At 38.9% G+C, this 26,396-nt stretch overlaps 1 protein-coding gene across 6 annotated transcripts in view; it reads right to left on the bottom strand.

Moving 5' to 3' along the window:
- Positions 1-26,396, bottom strand: part of kank1a (KN motif and ankyrin repeat domains 1a) — a 58,129-nt gene that overhangs the window by 15,829 nt on the left and 15,904 nt on the right. For 2 of the 6 annotated variants that reach the window (XM_086206887.1, XM_086206889.1), the window contains exon 2: positions 9,034-9,163. In XM_086206887.1, coding sequence (XP_086063013.1) covers positions 9,034-9,070 — 37 coding nt within the window. In that variant the 5' untranslated portion in view covers positions 9,071-9,163. Of the gene's footprint in view, positions 1-9,033; positions 9,164-13,020; positions 13,076-13,314; positions 13,410-14,988; positions 15,112-19,916; positions 19,937-26,396 lie in introns of those variants that run through there. The other 4 variants (XM_086206888.1, XM_086206892.1, XM_086206891.1 and 1 more) reach the window with 4 other exon arrangements.

Genomic DNA, 26,396 nt, shown 5'->3' on the forward strand with positions numbered 1-26,396 from the left:
TTTAGCAGCTTTAACTGATCCACCAGGAGAAATCTCTGCTCTCTATCAGATCTCTGGAGCCAAGCAGCTTTCCAGCCAATTAGGACACTCCACTATATTCACACTGTGTTGGCTAATTCCAGCGTCTTGGTCCTGGTATGCCTGGAACTCACCAACTAAAGCAAACACAAGCTGGAAATAAACTGCCCTGCTCTTCCTTTCCAGCACACACAGATTTGTCCCGTCAATCCCTTCCATTCAGCTAAAACAGAAGAGGGAATTACAAGGCTGAGCTTTCAGCTAAAAGCTCAAAACATTGTTTAAGTTCCACTCACCTCAGTACAGAAGCACTCACTCCATTTTTACTTGTCACCACCCTTCACTGCTCTCTGCTTGCTGTGTTGGACCATACAGTACAAAGATCAGGCTGTCTGAGCTACTGAGCTGCTGTTTCTTCTCACTCTGAAATCTTTCTCAATCCTCTCTCCGTAAAGGGGGAAAAAACTCCACTATTGGTGTAAACTAAGCATTGCTCTGGTGCACTATTGGACAGCTGCCTCCTCCAATCGCATGAGGCTCTGAGCCGGGCGCTTCCCTTCCTAAATAAGAGTGCTGTTATTCAGTGGAGGGGAGGTGAACTCATGACAATAACAGCCTGTTTTTAAAATGGTTTAGCTACTGTACATGAACTCTCTAAACAACAGTTTATAAGCATTCTGTTAAAATAAGTCAATGAAATGGACACAGCTCTAATTCATTTACAGATGTGAACTGACTTACATTGCAGAGTACCTGGGAAAAATGGTGCCCTGTAAAGTGTGCCACTTATCTAAACTGAGTAATAATTTAGCGGCGTTGATTAAAAAAAAAAAAAGTTCATGTCACAACTTCCCAAATATAAGGATTTACCACTTTAGATGATAGTTGAACAAAACAACAATAAAGTTCGCAAAAAAGGTTCCATATCTGCAGCAAAGTACATCAATTGACCAAATGCTGAATAATCTAGAGAGCACGTAGGGCATAGATTTAAGTATGTAAATGATTTCAGTTATTTTTCAAGCAGAATACCAAATTAAAACACTCAGTCATGAAGGTCATATCACCGCAATTTAACCATTAACTCACCATCTTTGGATTTTAGGCCAATGGTCAGACAAGACATCTGAATACATTATCTTGCAAAATATAATTCCAAAGTGTCCAACTTCATAACATTTTGTCAATAACTGTTCTCTTTTTGTGCTGAAATCTAAAATTCTTTGTCAGTAAACTAGGGGTACTTTTTCAAGACTGTCTGTGTTCTCTCGTCTGCATATCCTGTTGTAAATAATCTCTGTAAGGCGGCACAGTCACAGTCTAGCGCTGTCTGGTTTTCAGGGCTCCCCCCTGGCATGAGTGCTTAGAGACCATGTCTCACACAGGAGTGACAGGCAGTCCCATGGTACCACAGAGCCCCTGAACAGCTGAGCGATGACCTCATAAACACAGGACAACTGAAGTGGTCACACTCCAGTGACAGCACCCAACAACAGGGAGTCTGCTCCGTTATCAACAGCTGTTACATTGTCAATTTGGCAGGAATGACAACAGTTAAGAGAGTTGGCAGCGTGAGGCAGAACACTTATCTTTTACTCACATGAAGGACAGGTACTGTCATGGTCTTCATTGTTGCAGAATATTTCTATACATAAAATTAGAAAATATTTACATATAATCAGCACAATATATAAGATTATTAAATATTTTATGGATGAAGTAACATACTCCCACACAAAGTGAGCTCCACCAGCGCGACCCACTATTGTTATTTAACCAAAGTACATTTTCCTAGCTGAAAACACCCAGCTGGGAGGGCTTAAGTGTGTTTTGGGCCTTCCAAGCCCCTGCAGCTGTGGTGCAGGTGGCCACTTTGGCCAGAGGGTGGACATGGATACTGTTAGCCATGCCGGTTGACTGATAAAGATGAAAATGTGAAAGATATTCTGCTTGGCTAAATGGCTAGAAGAAAGCACTTTTCTAAGATTTTTTTCCTGTGAGTCATGAGAACTTGTGATAATTTAATGAGAATAGCCGATATTCAACCACAGACTTTTTATTTATTTATTTATTTATTTTTGTGGCTGCCATAACTCGAAGTGCTGTTATTTCTAACTTCACTCTGTCCTTGGCAACCTTTTTTTTAATTTTTTTTATTTTTTTAAAGCTGCCAGCCACTACCAGTGTTTTGAACATTTTGTGGTATGATTGTGTAAAAACTGAACATATTAAAGAAAGAGCAAAGCCTCTATTTTCATTAAAAAATGTTTCCTTGTAATCGCTTTTTTTTTTTTTTTTAAATAACACGTAAAAAAGTGTTGGTTTCATGTAAAACTGTATTTTTCAGACAAAAAGCTAAAACCTCCCCCACAATTTTTCTTAAAAAGACAGACTTTTCAAGCATATATCACATTCTACTTTGGCTGTATACTATATTAACAGTGTATGTGCAATCTATCCACCTCCTGACTTAAGTGCTCCTATATTGGCCAGGTGCATCACCACAGACCCTCCAAAGAACTTCAACATCAATGTGTCCACAACATCTTCTGGGTTCCAAAGCTGCTTGTTCACTTGTTTCTGGAACTTGATGTGCAGTATTCTTTCACAAGATCAGCACCCTTTACCACTGTACAGTGGTAACATGGATTGCTGTACAATCTCCTCAATGATGCCACTTTTTTTTCTCCACACTTCTTGGTCATCCTGTTTTCGTTCTGTGGACAAAATCCTGTGCAGTTTCCATTTACACTTTTGGTCCAAAATGGTGACGGCACTGTTATCAAAAACACACTGAAGTTTTCCCCCTTGTGAATCTATTCTCTTTGCGACTTAAGCATACTTCTTTGTTTATGTTGCATCAGTAAAACAGTGGATGCATGGTTCTTAGTTAAGAACCAGGGAACTCCAGGGCAGGTAGGATGGATGAAGATGGCTGTGTGTGTGTGTGTGTGTGTGTGTGTACCTGCCCTCAAGATAATGTTACCCCTACTAAAAACCCTGAATTATCAACCTGGCATATGCCTGTATTAACTAAAAAAGTGAGTCATGCAAACATGTTCAAATGTACATTAACAGATTACATATAGGCTTGTTTAAATTGCAAGCAAACATCGTCATATGGAAATGAGAATTGTGAAGCTGCCGCTCATAAGAGCAGTATGTTTACATGTGGCCATGATGATATGGATATCAAGGTGCGCAATTGAAATACACCCATTAAGTAGAGTTTATGTAATTACCTTACTGCATTGAGACTATTTGTTGTTGTTTTTTTTATTTTACTGTGATGCCTTCGTAGTTTTCGTTTACGTACTCCAATGTTATTTTTTTATTGTGATTTTATTTGCAACACACAGATAATAGTTTATTTTGGAATATGCCAACTAACATTGTCTAACCCTGTCGTCAAGGTTGACCCATGCCATAGATTGTTCTGTAAACTAGTGTGACATCTTGTTTCTGTACCAAAATATGTAGCTGCAGAGTGAAATGATAAGACTGTTGTACTCGCACTGAAACTGAAAGCAAGGCATGATGTAAGTGCTTGGGTGGAGGAGACTTACAGTCATATTTCCATCTCTTCTGAGGACATTACACTGATTTAAAATAATTTCTTAGAGATCAGCTTTAACCCTAAAACAAGATTCCCCCCAAAAGGAAGTTGAGTGCCAACAATGTGAATGTAAAAACATGTTTATGACCCCCCACCATGAGGAATAGCTCTCTCTCACACACACACACACACACACACACACACACACACACACACACACAGGTCCTTTCTCATACAACCAGCTTGGTATTTCCTGGCTGGCCTGTGAGCTCTATACGCCTAATTACTCAGAAGAAAAGTGGGGCTAGTGTTTGATCAATGCCTCCAACTGCAGCAGGTCACCAGTGAGAAACATCCGCCCACATAAAAACCCAGGAAGTAAAACAGAAAACAATAAGTACATGAATGTTACACATTCCTGCCCTTTTTCTAACAGAACACAGACAGAATAGAACTAGCCACTGATCTATTAGCTTCTTCTGTAGAAACTTGCAGGGCTGTGCCAGTTTCTGCTGCCAAATTCAACAACTGCACTCCGTACATGATGATGCAGACCAGAGGAAATGTTTGGGCGTCCTCTGAAAACAGAGAGGCAGACTAAAAAGTGGTGCCCACTGCAGACTTTTCTCATAGATGGTAAAGAAAAACAATCAGACACATTAAAGACACACCAAGCATGTAGGCTGATTTATGTTTGGTGAACTAAACTGGAATGAGGGAAAATTAAGCTCTGTAAAAAAATAAACTGCTATTTTAAACAATCTAAAATAAAAAAAAAAAGATTTGAAGCTTCTATAATTGCAGTGTTAGTGAAAGATAACTTTGCTATTATTATGCAATATTCCCCTATCCCTGATGTTTCTACAGCTTTGAACTGCTGTTAAAACATAATCTGATTTCAGTGAAAAAAATCATTTTTGATGAGTACTGTCACCTAAAATCAAGGTCCATCTTTTCCCTTTGCATCAATCACACTTAAAGTCAACCTGGAATTATGACACTTGCCCTACGTTTAGATTTTTTATGTTCTTATTTTGATCTCCACCAAGGAGGTGATCACTGGCATGAGTTTGTTAGCTGGATATATTGGTGGAAAGATTTTGTGATCACTGGTTTATGTTAGTTTGTCAGAATACCAAAAAAACAGAACCAAAAAAAAAAAAAAAAAAGAACCACTTTGAAGAAATGGTGGAGAGGTAGGTCATACTAAAAAAAAAAAAGTAATCCTAAACATAACCATTTGTGTTATGGTAATCCAGATCTATTTTTGACAAGAAAAGCAGATTTTTGGTGATACCACATTCATTGGCATAAAACTGGCATATTTTTCAAAACTTGTGGAAACACCATCACAACAAGCACCAATCAGCATATAATAGAAGGGGAGACTACTGGGTTTGGCGGAGGTGGGCAGTCTCAAATTCATGTTCTGTTCCACTTAATCACTGAACATCACATACAACATTTTCTCGAACTATTGAAAGATAAAAATTTTAATTTGCTCTCTTTCCCCCCCAACCAGTCAAAGCAGAAGGCCGTCCCCATTGAGCCTGGGTCTGCTCGACGTTCCTGCCTGTTAAAAGGAAGGTTTTCGTCCCCACTGTTGCAGGATGTGCTTGCTGATGGAGAATTATTGGGTGTAGATTCATTGAAGGAGTGTGGTACTGGACCTGCTCTACCTGTAAAGTGTCATGAGATAACTTTTGTTGTGATTTGGTGCTATATAAATAAAATTGACTTGACAATTGACTTGAGAGGCAAAGCTAAAGTTTTCTGCTGTGTACAGGGATCTTGTATTTTCAAGGCATTTTATACAGCTCGTCAGGATGGCACTGATTTACTATATTGTATCTTTTACTGTGTAAACAACACAGATGTGTATGTGTGCACTGTCAGTCCTGAACAAATATAGCATTGTGACACGCAGCACGGGGCAACTACAAAACAGAGATACAGTCAAGACTCAAATAAACACCAATTTATCAAACATTGTTGAGGGAGACAGTAAGTGTCCTCCTTCCAAAACCAGTGAACAGAGCAACACAATTAACCCATTTAGTTCACAAAGATATAGCGCCCTGCCTCGTTGGCACACACTCTTCTAACTTCACAGCACTCACATAAACATTCACCAGGAAAGTGACTGATGGGGCGCAGCAAGAAAACAGCACCATGGAGTTTCTTAAGTGGCAGCTGAGTTTGTCCCTACTGCAGAAACTAACCCACTTCATAGGGTTTGAATGAGCTGTGGGGGGTGAAACCATCAGCAGACATCGACCGCTGCTCTCTGGGTTTTTGTCCACAACAGGCTGTTGGCATTCAGGTCCAGCCAAAGCTGGTCTGCTCTGAGCCACGACTCCAATGGGACCCGTACTTCACTACATGAGGGATGGATTTAGTGCTGTGGGTTTTTTCTTTTTTGGTTTATTGGCAGAAAACAAATGTAAAAACCCCATGACAGTTGGCATCATAATTGCTGTTACTATTATTATACTACACAGCCACCTTGTGATTGAGACTGCCAAGTAAAAGTAAACATTTTATGACAACATTCAGCAATTGCCTTTGGAAAATTATTCAAAAGAATTATTTTAGACAAACATATTTCTGTAGCTGAGGGTTGTCATTATCACTCTACTTAAATTTAGCTGAGTCTTTGCTACCTCTGCAAAGGAGGTAAGGTGATCACTAGTTTGTGTCTGATAAATAGAGATCTTAAAAATGAAGATACATTTTGATAAAATCTGGTATTAACATTCTAACATTTTGGAAATGCACTTGTCATTTTTAATGTCACACAATCTACTCTCCCTTCTCTGGCTGCATTACAGAGCTCCAGAGATCCCTGTTATAAATTACAAAACATTGTTATCTTAGCATCAGATGAATACTAGGGTTAGTCTATCGGCTAAGCTTTCGGTTTGTCCAATTGTGCTAATTTGAGATTGCAGATCCAATAACCAAGGGGGTAGGAGGAGTTGTGTAAAACAGCAGTGAGAAGCCAGCATGGCCAAAGTCAACAGCAATGTTGTAGAACACAAGCAGGTAGGTCCTCTTGTACGGTGCTAAAACAGGATAAAATAAACATTTCCTAAAAGTTGGCATGTTCAGGTTCAATAATCATGCCAACATTTCATAAACAGCACTTTTAATAAAAATGAATCGGCCAATTTAGATGAAATTCAGGGGAAAGCTAGGTAATATTCGGAATGATTACATTTTAGAGATGATTTGGATCCAATTGTAGATCATGGATCCTGGAGACAGTTCAAGGTCATTGGCAGGATATAACTTTGTGGTATTCTACTCCTTCTTGAAGGTATGTGCTTTCAGAGTACTTAACGCACTGAGGTTTCCCATATCCAAACACCAGCACTTATTCAGTGTGAGACTTCTTATGCCTGCAGCACACAACAGGATTTTCAGTCACTTTGAAATAGAGCAAAAATAAAGATATAAAGATAGAATTTTACTGTCACATACTTACTTACCATGTACGTACAAAGTAGGGAGGTGAGTTGGAAATATAGTTTTGTACAAGTACGCAGCATCTTATCAGAGAAATTTCCTGGTCAGCTTGTTCTCATTGGTCAAATTTCATTACAGATTTGGTAATTTAGGCAGAAACAGGAAGTATGATAACCTATAGTACAAGGTACTAAGTGGAGAAGGGGTGGGGATTCATAAGCTAAAGCTTCATCCTACTCCTTTTCAAACATACAAAGGTTTTAATCAATTAGTGCTTCAAGTGTAATGTATTGTTCACATGTTTGAAATAAAGTATTCATTCATTCATTCATTCAAACTAAATTCAAACCAAATATTCAACAGATATCAAAAATTACAGACTGCTAATAGTGTTTCTCCGGACAGACGTGAGATGAGGCTATCCAATACATGCTTGTTTGAAGAGAAGAGTCAAGATTGAGCATGCTGCAGCCAAACTTCAGTTATGGTCCACCGCAGACATGACTCAGTAAATCAGATATGGAAATTGAAATTGAAGCGGCATGGTTTGACTCTGCCACTGGATCGCTACACTACCCATAATGCAACTGAACAGAATATTTATTCAGAATCTACCCATCTTCTAAATATCTTCCACTTTCAAACACCACTGATCAAGTTTGCATCTCAGGTTTACCATTAAATGAAAAGAGCAAACTGATCCATGTAAAATATTACTGATTAAGAAACAGCTTTTGACTGAATATCATCAAGTTTACAGCACTGAAGACTTCCCACACTGAAGATTAAGTTTTGCAGTCTTCTCTAAAATTCTTTTGGCACAGCAGGTGACCACATTGGCATGTTAACTGCCAACACTGCAGTGAAGCTATTTTTACTTTTGTTGGGGGAGGAGGTTAGCAGGGTTAGCATAGCATTCCTCAGCATTTTTCACCTTCTGCAAAGAAAATAATTAAACAAGTTGTGGCCTTTGAAACTTTTCTTTTTGAGACAAGCTCATTAACTATCTCTACACCAATGGTATCACCTGCATGTGTTGGGAGACTGCAGCTGTCTTAATGTCCTGAAAGCACGTGTTCTTCATGTTTCCAGCATTCCTGGAGTTATTTGAAAAAGGAAGCTTCACTTGCTCCTGTTAGTCAACCCAGGAATGTCAGCCATCCGCAGGTGTGTGGTCGGTGCTATGCCTGCCTCGGATGACAGTGTTTATTTCACACTGAGGCATGGGTATCTCCATATGAGTAGCACCATCAGCAGTGGGAACACTCAGCGGGACAAGAGGTGCATGAATAATTGACAAAGGAGCTTCATAGCTCTGAGAAAAAGATTTTCTTTTCGACTAAAAGCTAATGTTTATCATTCATGAGTGATCTGATTTTTTTGTACGTAATCTTCCGTACATCACTGCAACTGACTGGCTTAAATGTTATATGTTTATTCACCTAATGACCACCATGTGAACGACACAAAGTCTTGGAAATAATCTTTTTTCATCAATATGGTTGACACGTGCATAAAAAGATGTGTTTGAAGCGCTAAGCACATGAAATTCCCGGCTGAGCCTGAAACTCATCATCTAGCTGAGTTTTACTTCGCCAGGATGAGCAGTTTGTTCAAGAGGCAACATGCATTCACTTAACATACAGGGGTAATGTGGTAGTAACCACAACGCCGCAGTATCGGGATCATGTGATGAGTAATGTGATCATAACAGCTATCATCTTCCTTTCGCAGACTTTGAGGGATAAAAATACTTAAGGTGCTCCTCATCAATGGGGTATTTAGCCTTTGTATAAACAAATATAAATGCATAAATCATTTCTAAGCTTAATAGTAGATTTATGTTAGTCAGACTAAGACTGGCCTGCTAACAACAAAAATAGCAGTTAGGTGCCGTCACACATTTGCCCCACAATAGGTGCATCCCAAGTGGTAATTCAAATTAACAGTTTCAGTCATGTGAAAATTAAAAAACAAATTGGCATGGTTACCTGGACTATTGCCATTCACTTGCAGGGTTTGGGCCATGGCTGCTGCTGTGCGCTCTCAGTCCCACAACAAGATCTGTTGGCGTCATGCAACTGCCATGCATCAAGTCCAGGTTACCATGCAGCCTGCAAACTGAGACAAAACACACAGGACCCATTAGTCACAAATCCAATTAGTTGAAACACACGGACAGTTGAGCAGCAAAAGATATTTTTATATATCCTGTATAAGGAAGCTATCCAGGACATAAAGTGGTTAAGCTGTAAATAAAACACTGCATTCACTAGTCAAAAAGTTTAATTTATGAAATGACAATTTTTCTTACCTTCCTCTTAAGGGTGAAAGTTTAGAAATTTAAAATGACTTAAGTCTTAGAATAACTACCAGAAAATTTGTTAATTACTGGGTATTAAGGGACCTGACAATTTTTGAAAAATAATAATAAACATAATAGGGTCTTCGCCCGAAGTACCTTCAGGCTCAGGCCCTAATACAAACAACCACAGACACAGACACAGACACAGACACAGACAGACACACAAGCTACATTAAGTTTGCTTGATTGGAATCTCAGGATGCAGACAAAAGTTGTGCTTGACACAAGAGCTGTTAAACTTTTTTAAAATTTGACATAGAAAATCAAAAGTCTGCTTAAAAAACATCCATACAGTCTGTTATTTTTTATGAAAGCTGAAGCCATCTGAATGTGAACGACAGCACAAGCTTCTGCTATTTCAACTTTGTGTCTGACATTTATGAACATAGAGGTCCCTGTGTGCACCGTTCTGGTTCATCAATGGCTACATTATGAACTGTAACAAAAGAGCTATTCTCTTCTCATAAAAAGGAGGAGGGGAAAAGTCAAGAGACAGATTTTAAATGAGCACCTGGAGGAGTACAGACAAGGTTGGCTCAGATTGTTTTATAAAGTCATTTAGACCAGGCCATTTTTACACACACACACACACACACACACACACACACACACACATTACTTCAGACGCTATTTTAAACCATGTTAAAGCAAGAAGACTACTGACCACAGGTCCCCTAGACTCCCAAAGTGGGATCAAAGCCCCCAAGTGGTCTTAAACAAGGTCCATATGGGTCTACTCTTGCTTTATTAAGCAGCAATAGAGACAGGTTTAACCCATTTGCAGCTAAACACAGCTCTGCATTTTTGTAAATAATTATTTCATACAATCGTCAATATGCACTTAAAGCTGTATTTCTCTGCCTCCCAGCAGATAGAAACACAACATGAAATATGTTGAAAAAAAGTGTAGACCTACAGCTTCTGAGTAGAATGACTTGCCTTTGTGTGACTGTTGAACCACTTTCTTGTATTCAGTCAAAAACTAAAAGCAAGGGCCAGCAATTAACAGATGGCTAAGCCCAACATATAACAGATGCAAAGATGGAATTGTGAATTTAGAAGAGGTGTGATTCCATAGGGCCCTAAATCAAGTCAATACTAGAAGTTGACAGGAGATTTGAAAATATGACTACATAATCATCCATCCATCCATTTTCTTCTGCTTATCCTGTTAACGGTAGCTGGGGGGCTGGAGCCTATCCCAATGGCTGTCGGGCGAGAGGCAGGGTTCACCCTGGACAGGTCACCAGTCCATCACAGGGCCAACACATAGAGACAGACAACCATCCACACTCACAGTCACACCTACGGTCAATTTAGAGTATCAATCAGCCTTGTCCCCTCTTGATGTCTTTGGACTGTGGGAGGAAGCTGGAGTACCAGAGAGAACCCATGCAGGCACAGGGAGAACATGGAGACTCCATACAGGAAAGACTCAAGCTTGAGCCAGAGCTTGAACCTCGAACCGTCTTGCTGTGAGGCAACAATGCTAACCACTTCACCACCGTGCCGCCTACATAATCATGTGTTCTTATAAGAGCCCAGTTGAACATGCTTAAATAAATATCTACAAATGAAGAACCTTACAAAACTGTACAGTCTTGGAGTGTTGTTTTTTAAAAATAACACACACACACACACACACACACACACACACAAAAGAAATACTTTTAAAATAAAAATAATAAGTTTTTGCATTAAAATTCGAAGTCCTACCGAATCTTAAAACAAGTCTTAAAAAAAACAGTCACATTTAATAATAAGAGTGAATTGTAATATTAAAAAAAGTGTTAGCGCTGCAAAAACTCAGGCAAGTTAGGCCTTGCAGTCAGCCATGCCTATAACACACTGGCGGAAACCCTGCCTTGCCAAGTCATTCAAATGCTAGTTTCAGCACCAAACCCATGAGAGTTCTTACATTTAGACACAACGTTACTACAAGAAAATCACTCCCTTTTGTAATAATCTAGTTAATACAAAATTGCAAACTTACAACCAACTTTTGTTGGGGGTTTGTTGTGAAGAAACCACACTGTCACAAACCAAATCCTCCAACCACCTGTAACAACTGAACATATAAACCTCCAAGTTTTAAATGCCTCAACACATCAATATGAATTTGCAATAACAGACTGAATTAGCATCGATGTGAGTTTTAGTTTGATATACAAAAGAAGCCCTGAAACTCAGAGTGGCACAATTTCTGGAATTTTTGAAATCATAATCTTCCCAAATGTTCTAATTGTAAGAGTTGCAAATTGTAAGAGTTGCAATTTTCACAATGCAGTAAAGATGAGTAATTTGAGTCAAACATATGGCGCGCAACATTAGATGCACATTGTGATTCTGTAGTGAAGTCCCAACCTAAAAAGCATATTCTTGAAATGTAAGGAAGCATGCACACAATATGCGACCACAGCACATTAGCACATTTTATATTTCTTTCAGTGTAAATGAAATTCAAATACACCATTCCGCCTAAATCCAGGACCATGTGTGTTCAAGTAAGTGAAGTATGTTTTTTTGTGCTCGTCTTCTGTTTTCTTTATGTACTTCTTCAAAACAAGCATGTTCCCTCCAAAAGATACAAGATAGCTCCATATTTGAAGATCTCTGGATCAAAGGGTCTTAATATAACCAACATGTATCTCACACAAAAAAACTGTGGAGCTACAAACACAGGTGAGGATTTTATGCTATCCTCCTCTTTAGGGTTGGGTACCGAGAACTGGTTCCTATTTGGAACCGGTTCCTAACATCTGGTTCCGGAACCATTAAGCAGCTTTTTGTATTTCGATTTTTTATTTTGGTTCCGGGTGCCTGCACTAGTTTGTTTTCGGGGCGTGTATCACTCCGCTCGGCGTACTCTGTGCGTCCGCTAGCAAGAATATCAGTCATCTGAACATGGACTGCAAAAAACGCTCCAAAGTCTGGCTTCATTTTAATTTGAAAGAGGAAGGAGTAGCACAGTGCAACATGTGCGAAAAAACAACTTCTATCAAAGGCGGATGCACCACAAACATGACAAAACATCTTGGCCTGTATGGTGTAACAATGAGCAAATGTTCAACTTGTGGCGTCGCTCTCCTGCTCCTGTTGCTTCCGCCACTTCTAACAGTCAACCTTCATCATCAGCCAGCAACTCCTCGTTGCAAACAGAATCCGGTAGGTGAAAATTATGGTTGTCTCATTCTTAAGAAACCTGCTTAAACTGTGTATATCTGTTTATAGCCGTTGAACGCTTGCAAAATACATCATATACATATACGTCCATCTGGGCTGCAGATCTTTGTTTTTCGACTAAAACTGGCAATGTGAATAAATACATTGGCCTGTGTAAAGACTTTTTCAAACAAAAACAAATTCTCCTGATGAATAGGCTGTGACCTGATGACTTTCATCTCAAAGAATCGGAATCAAGAATTGTTTAGAACAGGAATCGATATTGAGAATCTGAATCGGACTCTGTAAAATCCAAACAATACCCAACCCTACTTCTCTTCATATTGATATTCAGATTCTCCAAAAATGAAATTGACCCCTAAAAGACAAACACCTCTTGCAAACACCATGCAAAGCCTGTGAATTCAATAAAAATACACATTAAACTGACCAAACATCTCCCACGTGTCCTGTTCCATGGGCTGCCAGAACGCACACCTGAAGGAGGGAGCAGGATATACTCAGATTTACGAACAGAGCATGAAAAGTCGATTTTGTCCTGACCAAAATCACCAATTCAGCTTAAATTTGCAGAATTAACAGATGTTCACATCATAACAGATCACATCATACAAGTTATCTCAAATCTGCAGGATCATTGATGCATCAAACCCCCTCCCTGAGTCCCCAACATCAACAAATGTTTCCTCACTTGCTGCAGTCAAAATCCATAAATGTGACTTACCTGTTATTATCATTCTAAATTCCTCCTACAAGTTGCAGGCAGCAATCACAACTGAGTCCAAAAGCTCCCCAACAGTGAGCCTATACCCAGCAGCTCTGCTCGGAGAGAGACAGATAGAGTTCACAGCTAAGATTAGACAACTTCTTCAGATGACAGCCAAACGATCTGTGGACTATAAGAGGAAAGTTGACTGTTTGGGGAGCAGCGGCCTCTCCAACGCTGGGCCTCCAGGTGAAGCACATGGCAAGCTAGTGTGGTTTATTACCTGCAGTCAGTCCTCAGCCTGCACGTATTTTCAACTAATGGCTGAAAAACATCCAATTATCAAGACAAAAGAGCAGCAGAGAAAGTGTTTAAGTAAAAAGTTAAATATTAACCAGCAGAGCAGCATCTCCCTGCAGCTGAGGACACAAGATCAACACAAAACCAGCTTAATCTCCTCTGCACAAATATGATGTCATCCAATCTGGTTCCACTCCAATCAAGTCCAAAATCTTATCTATGGCGCCCCTATGATAATTATATATTAAAATATATGTAATAACAACACATAAGATATATAAATAATATAAGAACAACAGTGACGTCAAGGGAATATGATTGCTTGATAGAGAGACAGATGTAGAGATGGATAGAGATAGATAAATGCATATACTGTACACACACAAATTTATATACATATATACATATATATATACATATATACACACATACATATATACACATATATATACATATACATATATACATATACATATATACACATATATATACATACATACATATACACATATATACATATACACACACATACATACGCACACACATACTGTACATATACACACATTTGTGTATATATATTTATATGTGAATATATTCACATATACACACACACACACACACACACACACACACACACACACACACACACACACATTTGAGTAAACGAAAGTATACCCTAATAACGCTGAGTGAAATTCCACTATAATATTCTGGTTGGAAAGTAAAATTTTACCTTTCATTGGGAAATAACAGGGGAAATGCACCCCTGTAATGGTCAATAACGGGACTACACCATCTATTCTGCCCCCCCAGTGAGGGAGAGGTCTTTTGGTCAGTCTCAGCCTGACAGTGAATGATATTTTCTTACTATTTGATGGAAAAACTTGAGGCCATTTTGTTAGATTGGTCACCAACCTAATAAAATGGCCTCTGGTCACCAAAGTCCATTCCCAAAAGCCAATAAACATGCTGACATCCATTTACACCCAGGTTTTCCCTGCAGTAGCAATAACTTTAAATGACATTCACCCCTTTCCTTTCACTCAAGTGGTTACTCTTAACATTAACTTTATCTGATGGAAACACACATTTGCAAGAGTGTTAAATTGGTGATACAACGGGATGGGAAATGGTCCACTGGTAAATCAGTAATATTTTGTATTTTTTAGCTTGTAAAGCAAGAAGTTTTCTTGCTGATTACACACCCAGAACTCAATTTGTCTGACTTTAAAGTAGGACATTAAAGATTCCTTTCCCCAGATGTGTTCAGTTCACAACACTGAACAGGTTGAAAAGCTGCGCCAAGCTATCAAGCTGTCCGTCTAACCTTTTACTTTTTTAAAAAACAGGTTTTACAGAGTTCTTCTCATTTAAAAAAGATAAATAACTCACCATTACTCACTCCTTAACAAGGGGCACCGAGGAGTCTAACGTGACTGGAGGACCAAAACAGGCCAATGTTGTTAGCTGAAACAAACCTGATCAACTTGTTTTGTTCCTCCTCGACGGTTACATAAATATAAAGCATGTGCGTGTAGCTGTCAGTCTGACAGGAGCTGCAGGTGCTTGTCAACTGATTTATAGGGACTGAGATCAAGTTCTTCTTCACAGAGAGGTGTGTGTTCATGCTCTAAAGACAGCCAGCCTAAATTTATGAGGATGCGTCATGCAAAACAAAAACAGATTTACAAGCAGTCACAGTTATGGTGCAGCCCAGGCCCCGCCCCTCATTGAGCCCCTTAACAAGAGACACAAAAATGTTTCCACTAATTTCTGGATGATGCTATCCAGTTTATTAATTTCCAGAGAATAAATCCACTCATTTATAAAAGATCTGACAGATATTTTAATTAAGTTCATTTATCAAGCACAGCCTGAGTAATTAGATCCCCAACATTATTTAGGTGTGTTATGGTACCCACTGTTACATGACAGAAGTCGATTTTTCTGACATGGTATTATTTCCAACCTCTTAAAATACATTTGGTGAATCCGCTCAGGAAATTTCACTTCACCCAAAGCAACCAGAGGTTTTATTTATCAAGGGTTGTGGTGTCGGGAGGGCTGCTTACAAGCACACAGACACACAAACACCATTAAAAAAACATGGGAGGAGCTTGCGAGGACAATTCAGTCTCAAAACAAATGTTGAACACCACAAATTAAAACCATTTATGAAAACCTGATTCTGCTCAAAGTTCTCACTATGTGCGCTGTCATATTTGCTCTGTCATCAAGTCTGCCTACTCAAGCTTGGCAGATCCTGCCGGATCGCCCAACACGGGATTCCAATTAACGACTGTTCTATTGCATTTTTCTACATAAGAGGTTGATAATTTTCAAATCCTGAGTGCAACCTCTTAAACAGAGTTAGTCTGACTTAAACTGACCTATTTACAACATCACGCCACAAAACAGCAATCCAGAATGGAATTCATGTTCGATTATGCAATAATGTAAATAAATAGCCGGAAATCACTGATTACATACATATGCCAATCAGAAAAATACCATGTCATTCTCCTGTCATTGGAGTCATAAGAGTCTTATAAAAATCTACAATTTGATTAACATTACCTCCACAAGGAATCACTTGTTCCTTCAAATATTTCCTTTATTTCCACCAAATTCCTTAAAAAGTAATTACATAGTTTAAGATAAGCTGATCACATTACCTCCTTGGGAAACATGCCAAGTTAAAAACAAGGCTGTAAAAGTTGCAAAACCGTCAAGCTGAATATTCAATAGGCCTGTTTTTCCCCTAATAAAAACAAAAGCGGGAGTTTTAATGGAGGGAAAAGGCCCCCAGACAAACTGGGATTGTTTTATTCCGAGCCTCAGTAAAGACTCATGGCAACACAAAAGTGCGTGCTGTAGCATAAAGAGAATCTTATCTTTCTGGGAGTAGTTGAGATGATTATTTCCTTTTGGGTGTGTGTATGTGTGTCAAGAGTGTGTTGGTGTAACTGCAAAACAAGTAGGAACTACTTGTCGTCTGCTCTGCATCTGGCCATCATTAGCAAATGCCTTTGAAGCTTTGCAGGAGAAGCTGCTGTGCTGACTGAAGGGAGGACAAGGGCTGGGTGAGGAGGCCAGACATCTCAACACTGATATGAACTACTGTTTGGCAGTGTGAGTGGCTGTACTGACCCCGACCTGTGTGCTATGAGGGTTCCCCTTTGATGTGCTGCGTGAGCCTGCTGAGTTCACCTGCCTCAAAGCCATTCAATTATCACGAGAAAATTGCAGGAGTCAAACATCAGCTGAGAGGGTTTTGTGTTTTTGGTTTGACCGACAAGGTTTTCACACGAGTTACATCACAGCGAACAAAGGAGAACAAAAAGCCACATCAAACCAGTTAAATGTGACTTGCTATTGTTGGGAAAGATGAAGCAGAACCAACAGAATTGAGATTCCTACAACAGCACACAAAATTAACTCACACAAAATGCTTTTATGCTTATTGTCGTCCTTCCCAGAGTCAAGCAAGAAAATGCATGTGCGTTCATTAGGGATTTGAGGCCAACAGAGACCACCAGGTCGCTAGCTAGCAAAACACAATTAATGGCAGGACGTGGACACATTAGCATGCCTCCAGCTTGCCAGTTCAGCTTCCAAAACTGTTGTTCCTCTTCTGTGTATTCTGGTTCAAACACACTACCTTGATTTGTGCACAAATATTCCTCCTCATACTATCTTGCAATTTCGTCATCAGTCATCAAAGTCACTCTTCTAGTTGTCAAATGTTTTTTGAGCTAAGTTTGGAGAGGTTATGTGAAATCACTGCACCCAGATAAGAAAGGATTTCTGGCTGTGTATTTGACTGTAAAATTACAGTGTTTGGTTTCATAACAAAATTTTTGATCTTGAGTTTACAAAGATCAACTAATAAACCAAGATGAACACATAATTCTTGATAATACTTTACAGTATATTATTCTGAAAATGATCCTTCTGCAATTCTGCATTCAGCAATTGAAGTATTTTTTATCCCACATTCTGCTTTTAAGGTTTTGAAATCCACTGTATCTGTTCTGCTGACTGGGGGTTGACCCATATGAGGTTTTCAGTTCAGACAGAGATTTCGGCTTTTTTTGTTCTATTACAAAAACAGTCGGCAAATGTGTTTCTCAGTGCAGTCCATCTGTCGCACAGTACCCTTCATGTTGATTGGCGTTTACCTGTGACGTGTAAACAAACAAACACAACCAGATGTTGCTGTGGGTGGATCGATGCTGGAAACTACACACTGGTGACTACAGGCAGAGGGAGGCCGCTGCAGCAAAGCCAAAGTAGCGCAATTTCATATTTATTCATTCTATCAACAATAATCTTTCTAAGAGTTCACCCATCACTGATTCTTAAAAGTTTTGTTTATTTGAACAGTCTGTAACCTCTAAATATTAATTGACTTTATACTAATATAGTAAACCCCGATACTCAAATTTCAAAAGCTGCAAAAACAGATGTTAAATTTCAGTTCCTGCTGTTTCACCTATCCATTACTGAAATTGCAAAAATTATGCTGACAATAGTTATCAATTAATCTCTAAAGAAGACGTCACTTAGTAGGAAACTATCTATGGCTGCTGCAGCCCTGCAGAAATGTGCACTGATTCATGATTCACTGTAATAACGCAGCTAATCTGCAAGTATGTCTGCTAGGATTCCCAAGAACTGACACAAACATTATGACTTCAAAGACAGCAATAAAAAAAAATACTTAAAACACAAAGCTGTATCTCACACTTATCAGTTCCAGAATATCTTTGAAGGTGTGGTTACGACATGTGGATGCCAGCCGTTGGAGGCTAGCGGGATCAAACCTGGCAGACTTGCTTGAGCACCCACAACTATGAAAATTTATGGCTGTAAGATTCACTACTTTCCTGCTGCACAAGACTGCAACTAACTCTTCTGACAAGGTGCTCGAAAACACTGCAAATTTGTTTAATGTACATCTTGTATTTCATTGATTATATAAAATTTTGTTTGCAGGTGAACCAGTGAATATTTTGAGGTTATCATTTTCACCCTCACTGTAATTTGCTGTTATGTTGAATATCAGTAACAGTGGTATCAGTCCTCCGTCATCCACGGACTGTTTCAATAATTGTGTCTCCCTGTTCCTGTATGTTTACTAATCCGTTTTTAGAGCTCACTACAGTATTGGTTGTCTGTGAGGAGTGATTTATGACACGACTCCTTCTGAGAATCCCTCTGTTGACAACACTGCCCCCTAGAGGACGCAGATGTCACAGCTCCAGGGAACATTTGAGACCAAAAAAGGAACTGAACTGAACTTTTTTGGTTAAAAATGATGATGGCAAAGCATGTTTTTGTTTCTGAGTTTAGAAAAGTAACAGCAAAACGCTTCACATCTGTAAGTCTAGATTAGAGTGCCACTCTGAGTCACGGCACAAAGGGCTCGGCCTCAATATGTCACCCACTGCATCTCCATGTGTGTTGGTTCATATAAGAATGGCACCTACAGTTTTTTGTGGTTCACTATATTTTTAAAAATTCAAATGTCTGTCTCTTAATATTTTTAAAAATGTACACTTCTTTGAATTATTTATTTGTATGATTATTGCTATCATACTGTCAGTTTCACAAAATGTTTTTTTTAATGTTGACTACTTTGTTTATAAAAAAATTAATATAGAATTAATCATCATTAAAAACATTTGGTAAAAGCCCCCCCCCCCTTTACATTACTGATGTATGCTAGGGATGGGCTATACATCCATATATGAGTTTTGTAATAAGGGACTAGATTGTCTTAAATTTGAGAAATTCTTATATCATGGTTTAACATGTTTGTCCTGTTTTTTTAAACTACATTGCAGTTAACTGAAAATTACTTCATTTCACTGAGTTAAGTAATTTTCAGAATTAGCCATTATGTTCTCTCTCAATATTCGATATCACTGATTTTGTGGAATGACTCAGGACATACCATTATCCTTCCTACAATATTGTCACGATATCAATGAGGTATTTGGTAAAAAATATCATGATGCATGATTGTCTACATATATGCATAAATACATATCCAAAGCCCCAAGTTTGTTTCTGAATGCAAACATAGGATCCCTTATGTTATTTGATCCCATATGCAACAACTAAAAATATTGCAGTTTAACTTAACCTAAGAGTACATCAAATACATGACAACAGTTTATCCTGGGTCATTTATTAGTTTCTGACTAATGGAAAGAAGGACAACCAGTAAAACATCCCAAGGGATCAACATTATCCCAATTTAACTAAATCTTAAACCAAATCACAGGCATAATAATCTTAGAAGCCTTTCTTACCTACAGCTTAACTTCATTCCCAAATGCCATCCGAGTCAAAGATTTAGAACTCATCTCATCTCTTTGGATCTTGCAGCATCATTCTCTAATCACTGTACACTTGTTTGATCTGGAAACGATTACTTGGTGGCAGATCTGCTCTACTACCACAGAAACATTTTCCTTTCCCCTTTTCAGGCTCGTTATCCCTCCCGCCCCTCCCCCACATGTCCTTCTCTGTCCGGCCCGCACTTGACTAGGGACAGGCTGGAGCCACTTATTTGTTTAGTTCTTGAGTGGAGCTGCTGCAGCGGAGGGGAGATATGGGCTGGTGAACATCACCCACCACCACATGTAGCGGACCAAGAGGCGCCAAGAAACTAAATGTCTCTAGAGTTTATTAACTAGAGTGACAAGTCATCACTGGCTCTAATGTGCCCCCTATAGCTGAATAAAGCAGTGGTCAACAAGCAAACACACACAGCAGTTACTAATACTGGGGAGATGGGTCACAGTGATATATCGGTGGTACCAAATTTCATGACTCTTACAAGTCATTTCAACTGCAATACAAGTACTGCAAATGCTACAAATGTGCACACCCATACTTAAGCTGACAGCTTGCCCAGCCATGCACCTTCCTGGAAATATACAACTTCACCTCACATCTTTTTAGTCGGTCTGAGTTATTTTTTGGTGTTACAAGTATTAGCTATTGTAAAACAAGCAGAGGTCCATGACTATTGGCTTTAACTTAAGAAGCCTAACGCAGTAGAATAAAAACCACCCCAGACGTAGAAATGCTCAACTTCAGTGTAGGTGGTGCCTTCAATTGATGCAGAAGTACAAGTAAGGATTAATGTCACACAGGAATTCAATTCTTCTTCCCTGCTGTAACAAAAAAACAAAAACAGGTAAGCCAACACACAAAGTTGTGCTGTGCTTCCACTGGCAGCTACTTTTTTATAACAATGCAAAAAAAATTGATTAACGCTAATAAATTGATTAGTTACAATAGTCAGACAGAGCTAACGATAAAATGCAAACAATACATAGTAAATTGCAGCATATATCCAGTATTAAGACTGCAGTTTGGAAGGTGACATCAAAGTAGATGGTTAAAAAAATATTTTTTTTTTTAAATCAATGGCTTCATTCTCCAGATGTATTTCCTTAATACCTGTTATAGTCATTACGCCAAGTTCAGGTATCTGTATTCATGTTGGGAGGGAGGAAAAAAATCGTGTTTGATTGGAACATCTCCCTTGCAAATGTCACAATCAGGCTCAGTAAAACAATCAAGTGTGCTGTAATCTACTCAGCAGCTTGATAAAATGAGAACAAAAAAATATAAGGCTCTTATGTGATAAGAAATGTCATCACTTATGATACAAGTATGTGTTTTTAATGAGTTCAGAAGCTCCAACGAGCCTCCACAAGCTTTCAACTTTTGTTGTCAGTTTCTCAAAGAGGCATTGTGGGAGAAATTCCCCATCTTAAGTGCTCTTGTGTTTGCTTTTGTGCCAAGTGAGCCCACACTGCTGACCTTTTGGAAACGGACCAATGAGATCCAGCGTACAATGAAGAACAAGCTAATTAAACTGATGACAGCCTGACAGAGGAAAAAGACGCTCTTTCAATAAACTTTATTTAAACTGAGGTCAAACATATACCTTAACATTTACAATGATACTTTGAACATAAATACTGATTTAAGAATCAACGAGTATGCAAGGATGAATGCCAAGTCCAGTATATCCGACAAAACCTAACATGTTTCTATTGTACTCTGACTTTTTGTTTGATGGATCTCAGTAATGACTTGCTGTTCCTGCTGCGAGCAGAAGGTGAGGCAGGTTCACCTGGGGACCTGTGATATCAAAGACTACATTGATGATTCTGGGAAGGGAAATTGAGGACACGTCCTTTTGCAACAAGTTATCAATCAAGCATGCAACCCAATACCCTGCCACTCAATGCACGCATCCATTAGGTATGAGCACACTTGTACTACTTCCTCTGAATTAACAGATTTCCCACTGAACCAATACACAGCATGTTGACATGAAGCCATTTCGGAATAAAAACCAGGAGAGCAGCTGTCCACCCTGATGAGGGAGTGCTCAGGTACAGTAGGACTGGCTGCGAAATGTGTATTCCTCTTTGTTCATCTGTGTATACACTGAAGAATTGCATCACGGGTCATTTACTATTCTGCTTGATTAGATGTCATTAACATTTTCCTAAATGGGAGATCTGGGCTTTGATGCCAGTGGCTGTAGAGGCACTCTGTAGTTTGAAGCTGATCTGTTTACAACAGCTGCGCGTGTCTGATGTGACTGTGTGTGAATCCTGCTGTTGTCTCATTGCTTGTGCTGTTATGAGCACATATAAATATAGCTTTCATATGAAAATAATACTTAAATATATTTGATGGTATTAGTCAATAACATGTCATCTGTGCCAGTTAAGGTTAACAATTAAAATCCCTACTGCTAATGAGATGAGCGGTTATCTCTGCATAAAGGCCGGGACACCATGTAATGATAATCAATTAACCATAGCCATTAGAATTCCATTCTGCCTTGAAAGCAGAAATAAGCAGTTTGGCATTTGGTAAAAGGTTGGAAAAAAAAAAACAGTGAACTCGAAGTGGTGAAATGAGGTGCCTAAAAGTCTACAATCCTCCATTTGCTCCTCATTAATTCAGTTTTCCCTCTCTCTAAACCTTTTCATTGAGATGAACCACAACCCAGATGCAGCGCCCCAAAAGAGGGAACTGAAGGATGCACTCCAGCATGTGAAAGAAGATGAGAGAGGGGAGGAAGGGAGGGAGCAAGGACTAATCCCATTATAGTGGAAGCTAAATGATTTGTTCCACTGAGAGAAAAAGGAAGATAAAAAAATAAGGTGGTAAGGGAAGAAGAGGGGGTCTCTAGGGGGAATGACAGTAGCAGTGAGGCAAAACTACTTTAAAAGGAAACCCTTCACTTTTTCTGATCTCGTCTCTCCATGTTAACAGCCCCTGCTGTCATTGACTGTGCTTTAAGCCGTCCACACGCCATTTTATTCACTCATTTGAAAGTCAAATTTATTCTCGAGGGATGCAACATGGAAGTGGAAATAAAAAACAATCAAGTAGATGTTGTTGTGGATGTCAAATGGCATGTCAATGACATAGTATGACTCATAAGAGATGAATAAACAATGTCAACATGCCTGAAGAAGTTTGTGCGGTTGTAAATATGTAGCAGTCATTATATCAAGAATGAAGGATTGACAAGATTTGAAATATAAACATCTGGAAAAAAAGACCCAGCTAAGATTAAAAAAAAAAAAAAAGATGTATCACACATTAACAAAACTCAATCTCAACGGTGTCAAAAGATACTGTTGTAAAAAGTGCATCAGAGAACAGCTGACAGCCAGTTAGCTTAGTACAGTTAATGGTAGTAGGTTGACAGGTTAGCATACCTCCATCTTGACAGTTCAGCTACCAAGACCAGCAAGTTGTCCTCTGCAAATTCTGGTTCAAATACACCATGTTCAAGATATTTGTTTTTAAGAGTGTATAATGGTGTCTACTTTGGACAAAATCAGCCTTAATTAGTAGCAGCAGCCACTCACAGGTGTCAACAAACCTCTTGTTGGTTGTAATTTCGAGATGTTCTGTGAAATCACCTCACCCAGGAAATACATTTGAATATATGTATGATTCTAAATGTAGGATATTGTATGATTTTTTTTATGTTCTTTTTTCAAATGTAACATACAGCTTCAGTTTTGTCAATGCAGACAAAAACCGTTCTGTAGAAAAGAGTACAAATAACTTTGGGTTGAGGTATGCTAACTTGCCTGCCTACTACCATTCATTCTGCTAAGTTAACTAGTTAGCCTCTGTGGTTCTTGTCTCCTCGCACAGGAGAGAAGACCATCTATCTGGCTTGGAGAAGGATGGCATATACTTCCCAAAAGGTCAGTGTCTTATTTGAAACTACCAGTCCAAAAAGTATGATAAGTCTTCAAGCTACTGAACCTTTTAGGTCTATGAATAAGAGGAATGAAAAAGAAAGCCCTGCAGAATGAAAGTATGGCTCTTATAGTGGCCATACTGACATTGATGGGATTCCCAGCCTCTTTCATTGCAGACACTCCTCCCTTCCTTGATCCTCTGGCCATCTTATATATTCAGTGACATCTGCTGGCAAAGCTCTCCACAAGGAAATGCTGCATGTTCTACCTTCCAGTGTTGGTGAAAAAAATAGACCACAGGCCACCATTCAAGTCAATATTTGTTCACAAACAGGCCAGGTGGGTCTGTGTTTTAGAGAGGCTGGTGATGTTAGCTTTCATTGTATGTGTTTTTCCATGGCATTGATTCAAACTGATTACAGTTTATCTCAGTTATTAATGAAAGATGGGATTTGGTAGACAAAGGAGGGAGATTCATTCAAGTAATCTCATGGTCAAACCATTAAATATAAAAAAGGTGTCTATTCCAGGTAGCCTGATTGTCATTTTCTTTCTTATATCATTTTGGTTTGATTTTAATCATCTTGTACAGAACAGAGTTATATTCACGTCTTCTTCTTTTTTCTCCACTGTTTCAGTATGGTCAGTGGTGGCCCTAAGCAATTTGGTGCCCCAGGCCAGATTTTTCCGGGAGCCCCATGGCCGTGGTCGTGGTGTCCAACGCATTCGCCACATAGGGGGGCGGGGTTTGACTATATGGCTTAATGTCTCACACACACTCACAATCATTCGATTCAAATAAAGATGTATTGGTTGCATCTAAAGATAAGAGAGAAAGAGGAGTGAACAATATGTATGTTATATTATAAGAAGTAGTAGTAGTAGTAGAGTAGTATATGTAATAGTAATGATACATATATATATTATGGTGCAGCCATTAGACACAGACTAAATCACCTGTTATTCCATGCCACAATTCCATGCTATATTGATGTTGGTACCAGGAGAGATAACAGGCAAAATTAAGTGATGCTAATTAACTGATGCTAAAGGTGACTTTAACTAAATTGACTGTTTATTCATCATAAATGTTTAATATTCACATCATGACAAACATTACTATCTTTTATGAGATGCATACAGTGGTTCCTCTTGTGTAACCAAGCCAAACAGCTTACTAGGAACTCTTTTTAGTTGACCTTGTACAAGTGATTTGTAATTTGTACTGTCATGAAACTTTTTTTTTTTGCTAGATTAGCTAGCTGAAAGAATGTATAGAAGAAACTTATCACGTCTGTGTTTCCCTTGTTTGTCCTCTCTTCTTGTATTTCATCCCTGTGCACCAGAGAGTTTTCCTGTGCTGGACATTGCAAAAAAAAAAAAAAAAACACACGATCAAACAGTGCTTAACTGTGATGCGCTGTTTTGTCGGTTGTTGTCATCACAGCATCAGCATGCTGCCTGAACGTGCTGCTGGGCAAAACCAAAAGAAAGAGAGATATATATAGATATATCTATATATAGATATAGATATAGATATATAGATAGGTCGATCTCTATCTATACACACACACACACACACAAAATAATAGATACACCCATGAAAGTGGTCGACTTCTATCAAAACACACAACACGGCTTTTCAAACACGACTTATTGTGAGTGATAAAGCAAATGCACTGGATGAAGACTTGTTTTCTTTCCTCTTCTGAAAATTCCCAAAAGTGAGACAGAAAATTCCCAGAATACCCTCCAAGCTAATCCCTTTGTTTTGGTGGAAGTGGGGATCCCCAGCGAACACTGGTTCGCCATAATGCCACAGTGTTTCTAAAGGAATGTAAAGGAATGTCACTGCTATTGTAGACCAGGACAACTCCCACTGAGAAGACTGAAGCCCCCCACTTACCCCTCACCCCTCTGCTGCCAATACAATACAGTGTGGCATTATACATGTGAAGGTCTGCTACTGTTTTCATAGCCTATGACCTTGTGACCGGGACCCAAGGCAAAGATAATGAAAGGGATGACACAGAAGTCATTAGTTGTCCTAAAGCTATTGTGGCTTCTGGAACTAGTTGCAGCAGACAGTGGTTTGCTTAATGTTGGACAACCCAATTTGTCTGCGGCAACTAAAGACTAAAAAGAAGGTAACATTGCGAGTTTTACCTTGACTTCGACAACAGTTCTGGAACAATACTGTATGAAAATATTTGACAAAGAGAAAATTATTTCGCATAGCACATTACAAATATTTGCTTTCAGTGTCCAGTTCTTGGGCATTTGCACAAAAACAAAAGATTTATCAATACATGAAAATGCAATCATCTTATAATTAATTTAACAAGAAGTGGTCGATTAATTTGTCTGAGTACACTGGTACCACAACATAGAGATTTCTTCTTTAGGCCTTAAAACTTGCTGGGTTTTTTTGTTTTTTGGGTTGTTGTTTTTTTTTGAGGGGGGGCATGAAGCTTTTAATGCTTTTAAGTATAAAAGCAATTCAGTAAATACCAAAGCCCAACATTTGAA

The sequence above is a fragment of the Aulostomus chinensis genome, chromosome 6 (assembly GCF_037954235.1).
Source record: "Aulostomus chinensis isolate RoL2024-O1b breed Wild chromosome 6, RoL_Achi_v1.0, whole genome shotgun sequence".
Classification (NCBI taxonomy): domain Eukaryota; kingdom Metazoa; phylum Chordata; class Actinopteri; order Syngnathiformes; family Aulostomidae; genus Aulostomus; species Aulostomus chinensis.